Genomic DNA, 7,652 nt, shown 5'->3' on the forward strand with positions numbered 1-7,652 from the left:
CACACACACACACACACACACACACACCCTCCCTCTGTCTCCCTCCTTTTGCCTCCAACTTATTGCCATATTACTGCATGTGTCATGGATACAAAGACGCCAAAATACTTGATCTTGAAGAAACTCTTACACGAAGAACTGATCATGGATTAACTTAATCCCCATATAAGATCTTTATCAATTTGATAATGATGATGATGATAATGATAATAATAATAATGATAAGAATAAGAATACAGCACCCATTTAGTTTTTGTCTCAGTTGCTCCTGAGGAAGCCCAAGAGCCGAAACGTTGAGCTTTTCTATTAAACAAATTTTACACTTTTTATATTGTTATGTTATTTTGTCTGAAATACAAACAAGACTCTCCCTCCTATTCTGCTTTCCAAACAATGATGATGATGATTATTATTGTTAGTCTAGTTTTTATTTTTATTCTTATCATTATTATTATTATCATTATCATCATCATCATTATCAAATTGATAAAGATCTGATATGGGGATTAAGTTTATCAATGATCAGTTCTTCATGTAAGAGTTTCTTCAAAATCAAGTATTTTGACACATGGAGTAATCTTCTGTGGCATTTTCATTTCAAATACAGATAACGTTCTTGTGGTCTCTTTATTTCAAATGTCATGCTTCGCGGCAGTGGTGGCATTACAGAGCCCTCCATGCGGCCCTCATTCAAAGCCTCTCCACCCATAGCTTTCGCTGACAGAAGAGTTCTTTTGTCCCCGCGACGCCCACAGGCCCACCAATGCAAACAGAAGGAAAAAAAGAAAATGAAGTAACATAAACTTCACATTTGTAGACCACCGTCGGAAAATTGCACATTATGAGGAGTCATCATCCTGGTTATTTTATCCTGGAATTTCCGGATAGTTTGTAAGTTATAAAGCTTTTGATTTGCTACTGCTTTTCATTTTCATATGTATGCTATTGTCTTTCAATTTGCTTTGATTATACCAACGTCTTATACAAAATTTTGAAGAGGCTGTCCGTTTATTTCAATGATTGTTTTTATCTTGTATGTATCTGTTAGGGCCTTGACAGACGAGATGTAAAAACCGCAGCAGTAGTTTCTGCGCAATCTGATTATACACTGTAGACAATGGGAGCGGTCACACGAGCGACAGGCGTTATTTTCACTCCTGGCGTAGCAGACGTGTGTCGCCCAAATTTTGCTACGCCGTGTCACATCGGCGTTTTGGTGAAGCACACAGTTCAAGGGACGAGATGTAATTACTGCCGGCGCATTCCTACAATTGTTGTTATTTTTTCTCGCTTCTCATTCAAAACGACAATATTCCCAGTGCAACCGCGTCTTCTTATCACGAAACAGATCGTTTGATTTTGGAAATGAAGAGTAGAAACATTATTTGGGACAGCACAAGTGAGGAATATATTTAAAAAATGATGCTTGGATAATCTAGTTGCATGCCAAGCACTCAGACCAGAACACAATGCTGCAAATGATGCACTGAAGAAACTTACATAAGCAACTTTTCCATTTTATTTGACCCTAAATCTTCTTTGTCGCTTTCTTTTTTTAAAAAAGATTCTTCTCATCACCATGACCAAAGCATCCCTGTCTTTCCGATCGTCCACGTTGAACTGGTTTTCTTAAAATTTAATGTCATTGATTGCTAGTTTATATTCTTATTGCGGTTTTTAACTTTACAAACCACATTTCCTAGATCATTATATATGTAAAAATAGTTTGGAGATACCGTTTGTATTCAAAGGATCTCTTATTTTGTGCAAGTAGATGTTTGCTGCCAAATATTCGCTACTTATCTGGTCTACCCTTGCTTCCGTTGTTAGTGTCTTTGTTGAACCAATTGTATTGAAAATGTGAACCCCAGATTTACTCCCTTTCTCACATGGAAAATATCTATGCAGGTTTTTGGCACATTTATTGATGTGTACAAGAATGCTGCAGATGCCATTTTTGAGACGTTGTCCATATCTTTAAGTGGTCATGCTGTCAAAACTCTAAGAATAGACAATGAAGAAGTTTAGCTCATTATAATTTGTTTCTTTTTACTGTCGCAACAGCGTTTATAAAAAAATAACATAATCTCTTTTATGATTTTTTCGAAAGATCTTTTGCATTCTAAAAACTCAATATGCCCCCCCCCCAAAAAAAAACACACACACCAAAACAACAACAACAAAAAACCCCCCCTAAAATAAATGACGAGCGCCCGATTCCACCTTACTGTAACACAAATGGACTTACCTGAGTGTAAGCGGCTTTCCACTATAATTTTAGGCGTGGTAACTTCACAATAGACACGTCCTGTCACAGCAAGAGCAGCTAGGGCCACAGTTATGTATCCAAAAATCGCCATTTGTGAACATTTATTGAAGACCTTGATAATCAGAAGAAAAACAAAACAACACCAATTAAAAACACGGGCTCGTGTATAAAAATAGATAAAATCGAACATTTTAAAAACAAAACAAAAGTGAATCCCATGAACGAAATCATGCTTGGAAAAGATTTGAAAACATACTATTTTATTATTTATTTCACTTCTTTTTAGGGCTAGTTTTTAGGATGGGGTGGGGTGGGGTGGGGGAGACTTTCTGAAGAAGAAGCTGCGTTTCCCTCTGACGACGAGTATTAAAAAAACACAGATAAAAGAAGATACTTGAAAATGCATCTTTAATGGTTATTATCGTTAACAAACAAGTTCTTAAATTCTATTTTGACAGCAGTGAGACCCCTGAAGATATGATGAAGTCAGTTTGTATAGATTTACCTGAAACACCAGGTGCAACAAAGTGTGATATGCATATAACAATTAGCCTTTTGAGTAATTTTACAAAAATATTGATGCGAGTATTAATGGAAAGATTTTAAAAAGTGAAGCGTCAGAAATGCTATATTTAATGTAAATGGAAAGACGTACTGAACGATGGGAAGATCTGTATCTATGCTTCATAGATTATTCAAAGACGTTCGATAAAGCTAGACATGATTAGCTATTTAAAATACTACAAAAGCTAGACAAAGAGAAGACAAATCTAAGAAATATCAGGAATTAGTAGAGGCATCAAAACGCTGCTGTGCGAATTAATGGAGAATACAGAGACTATAGGCAGATTAGGAGAGGAATGATCAGGCAAGGATGTGCTGTGCCACCAGACCTCTTTAACTTTAACATGTACAGTGAAACAATCCTTAGAAACATAGACGAATGTCCAGGCCTCTAAGTGAATAGCAAAAATATTAATAACATCAGATATGAGGATGACACAGTTTTAATACCAGACTAAGAACAGGAACTCCAACAGCTTCTTGACACAGTTTTAAACAAAAATGAACGTAGAGGATTTTTACTGAATGTAAAGAAAACAGAATGGTAATATTTAAAAAAGCAGTAAAATTCTATTTGTAATCTCAATAACAAAGGTGAAAAGATCAAACAAGTCCAACAGTTTAATATCTAGGATATATAATAACATCTGAAGCTAAATGTTCCACAGAAATAAAGCGGAGAATTGCAAAATGGCTAAGGCTAGTTTCAATAAAATGAGCCCAATCCTGAAAAATAGAAAAATCTCAATGACTTCCAAAATGAAAGTTTTGAAATGCTATGTATGGTCAACCCTTCTATATGTCTGTGAATGCTGTAAATCACTAAAGACAGTGAAAATAAAATAGAAGCAACAGCAATGTGGTTTCTTTGAAGACTGTTGAGAATATTGTGGAAGGAAAAGAAATCAAATGTGGCAATGCTTGATTATCTAGCTCTCACTGGCAAAACTGAAGGCAAACGGGGCACAGGTAAGCCCAGCGCAAGCTACTTTGGGAACCGAAACAAATGGGTAACGGGGAAAGATCAGGGAATGAAATCTTTTTTAAGAGCACCCGAGCAAAGGAATGAATGGAGAACCATGATCGCCGATGTCTGTCGCAGATCTGGCACTGGATGAAGGAATGAGGAGGAGAAGGAGGAAGAGGAAGAGGAGGAGGAGGGCGAGGAGGAGTAGGAGGAGGAGGAGACTATCTGTTGCCACTGCTATTCTAAGTGTGTGTGTGTGGTAAGGCTACCACAGGCTCTGAGCGCTTTACAACACAGTACAACACACAACAGTAACATGAAACGTTGTGTTCTGACCAAAGAAAATGATTCCAAATATTCATCTTATTAATTAAAAAACAGAAACGACTTCAGTTGACATCCGTTCGAAAAGATTGAGTCCCGAAGAGCGTGCTCTTCACCAGGGCCACCGCCTCTCTTGGGTAGCGGGTGAGGCAGTCCAACCTCCCTGAATCCTCCTCAAAGAGATGCCACCGCCGGACCTCCGTGGCGGGGCATCTCTGCAGCCAGTGCTCCAAATCTTGGGGCTCCTGGCTGCACAATGGACAGGTTGGGTCAGATGTTTTGTCTATTCTATTTTTTAGACCCGCAGCCAGAGAAGTGACCGGTCCTCATTTTTGCCAGTAGTGACTGGTCAGTGCGGGACTTAATTTGAGTCTCTCGTTTTAAGTAAATTGCCCTGTATATTTCCTTTGTCCGCGTGTGGGATATCGGATGGTCTTTTGTATATATATATATATATATATACGCACTGTCATATATATATATATATATATATATATATATATATATATATATATATATATATATGTAATTTGGCGGCCCGTCAGCGAGATCGTTGCCGAAGATATCGCAGTGACCGGGGATCCACTGAATGGATGTTAGGGCGTTGCATTATTTATGCGTAGTCGCATTTAGTCGAGGGATGGTGATGTTACCGCTAGTGCCAGGCATATCGATTGACTGTTAGTGAAGATAGCAACCGAATTGGATGGCGTCTTCGGCCCATTTTCGGAAATACCTGCGTCCCTTTAGGCGTCTGTGCACTGACTTGTTCCGTTGCCGCAATTCGTCGGGGGTGGTCGTTGTTCATTCGCAGGGTCTTCTCTCTTGATCGGAGGCAGTTAGCATCCATAGTATTCTAATTGTTGCAATTGGGGCAGTATAACATTGCAGGTAGGATACAGGCAAAGACGTCTGAAGAAATATGTGTGGCATCATGGTGAGATCAGGCGCTTGTCAAAATAATAAAATCGAAGAAACATAAATGTGTACGACCTTTACGCAAATCAAACAGCTTTTTTCGGCTTTTGGCTTTTTATTCAATAAATAAGAGATTTCTGTGTACGTTTTACAAGAACAATGTTGACCCCAAGCACACATATTATGTAACGAAACAATTTCCAAGGACACTCAAGCTTTGGAATCACCAAACTTTGGCGGTCATTCTCTAGCTTATCTTATTTTATAATTATAATAATAAATGATATTTATATAGCGCTCAACCCCGAATAAAGTACACAGGCTCTGAGCGCTTTACAACACAGTACAACATACAACAGTAACATGAAACGTTGTGTTCTGACCAAAGAAAATGATTCCAAATATTCATCTTATTAATTTAAAAACAGAAACGACTTCAGTTGACATTTGAATGAATCAAAAGATTTGATTTCTCTCAACGTACTTGGCAAAGCATTCCAGATCTTGGGGCCATGGTATTTAAATGCCCTTTCACATATTGTTATAAGTTTCGTAGATGGTAAAATACATTTCTTTTTGTCAGCTGATGACCTTAAACTGCGAGTTGGAATGTACAGTCATAACAGATTTGATAAATATGATGGTGCATTATCATTCAAACATTTGTGACATAGGGTGACCAAGTTGTGCACAATTCTTTTCTCAACAGGAAGTCAATGCAAAGTTCGTAAAAGAGGTTTAGCAGAGTCTCGCTTTCTTTTCCGTAAAACTAAACGTGCAGCATTAATTGGACAATTTGAAGTCTTTTAACTTTCTCCAATGATATTCCTGATAACAAGGAGTTACAATAATCGAGTTTTGATAAAATTAAGCTAGTTACTAGTAAAGCAGTATACTTGGTATTGATCAGATGACGTATTTAACTAATTTTTCTTATTTCCAAATACATGCAGCTGATCAGATGATTTACCTCAGCCGACATTGATAAACTGGAATCAAAATAGATGCCAAGATTCTTAACGTTTCTTGAAAATAAAGTTTTTGCACCACCAATTGTAATGTGACCATGGTCAACTTCTTTAACAAACTTTGCATTGCCTGCCATAATGACTTCTGTTTTATCATCATTTAACATCAATTTATTTTTGTTCATCCGGTTTTTCATTAAGGCAATACAATTTTCAGCACGATGGACAAGTTCATCTAAATTGGTAAACAATGTTGAACCATACATTTGGGTATCATCAGCATAGAAATTGTATTTTAAGTCATATTTAACTATTTCCTTGACAAGTGGTTGAGTATAAATGGTGAACAAAACTGGACCGAGGACTGAGCCCTGGGGGACCCCATACTTAAGAGCATGATCTGATTACTTAAGCCCTTTAATAACAACAGACTGGTAACAATTTGACCGGTAAGAAGAAAACCAGCTAAGGGCAGTCCCGGATAATTCAAAAGACACTTCCATGATGGTCAATTGTATCAAAAGCAGCTGATAGATCTAAAAGGCTCAGCAAAACAACTTTTCCTGAATCACAGTCAGTAAGCATGTCATTCATGACTTTAAGAAGTGCGGTTTCTGTGCTGTGGTTAGCTCGATATGCAGACTGGAATGGCTCTAACAGATTGTTTTCTTGTAAATGATGATGAAGCCGCTCGAGGACAACCTTTTCAAGGATTTTAGACAAAAATGGTAGGTTTGAAACAGGTCTATAGTTCTTTAAGACATTCTGATCTAAGTTTTGTTTCTTTAGCAAATGTTTTACAAGAGCGATTTTAAACGAATCTGGTACTGATCCATACATTAGAAAATTGTTTATGATTTTAGCAATAAATGGGATCAGTTCGTCAATGCAGGAAGACGATAGAGAATAGGGACAGGGTCGAGATCACAATGTTTGCTAGGTGATTTTAGAATTACAGATTTAATATATTTTTCAGAAACAGGTTTAAACTTATCAAGAATCACCCCATCATATACATCAAAATCACAACATATTTCATAGTCATCAAGGTCGTATCTTAGTTTCTGGACTTTATCTGTAAAATAATCAGCAAACTTTTCGGGTAGTTCTTGATCCCTAAAAGAATTCGGGAGACGTATCTCTTTGACCCTTCCTAATAGTTCATCACAAATGCTGAATAATTGTTTACATGATTTTGAATTTTCCAATTTAGAAAAATAGTATTTCTTTTTAGAACATTTAGTTACAAATTTCAGCTCTTGCTTCTTTAATCTAAAACTGTGCTTGTGGATGGTGAGCCCTGTTTTAAGCCATTGTCTCTCTGCCTTCCTGCATTCGATTTTGGCAGCTTTCACCTCAACCTCGAACCATGGTGCATATTGTCTAGTCGACAGACGACGTGTTACAAGTGGTGCGTGCTTGTCAAGAATTGCCCTAACAGTGGAATTATACAAATCAACACAGACTGTTACTTAAAGATTTCAACAAATCCATTTTAAACTTATTAATGTCAATTCCTTTGATGTTCCTTGTAGACACAGAATGTTTTTCAGGCTTGATCTTAGTCACATCCAACACAAGTAAGATGAAGTAATGGTCAGAAAATAGTTTGTCTACAACATACATTTTTCTAAAAGCGTCT

The 7,652-nt window shown here is 37.2% G+C and overlaps 1 protein-coding gene across 1 annotated transcript in view; it reads right to left on the reverse strand.

The window, feature by feature from the left end:
* LOC106011739 overlaps positions 1 to 2,362 on the reverse strand; it is a 9,414-nt gene extending 7,052 nt beyond the window's left edge. The window contains exon 1 of the mRNA XM_013082389.2: positions 2,249 to 2,362. Within this exon, the coding sequence (XP_012937843.1) occupies positions 2,249 to 2,360 (112 nt within the window). The 5' untranslated portion in view covers positions 2,361 to 2,362. The remainder of the gene's footprint in view (positions 1 to 2,248) is intronic.
* Positions 2,363 to 7,652: the final 5,290 nt, after the last annotated feature.

Source organism: Aplysia californica, unplaced genomic scaffold (assembly GCF_000002075.1).
Source record: "Aplysia californica isolate F4 #8 unplaced genomic scaffold, AplCal3.0 scaffold00172, whole genome shotgun sequence".
NCBI lineage: Eukaryota > Metazoa > Mollusca > Gastropoda > Aplysiida > Aplysiidae > Aplysia > Aplysia californica.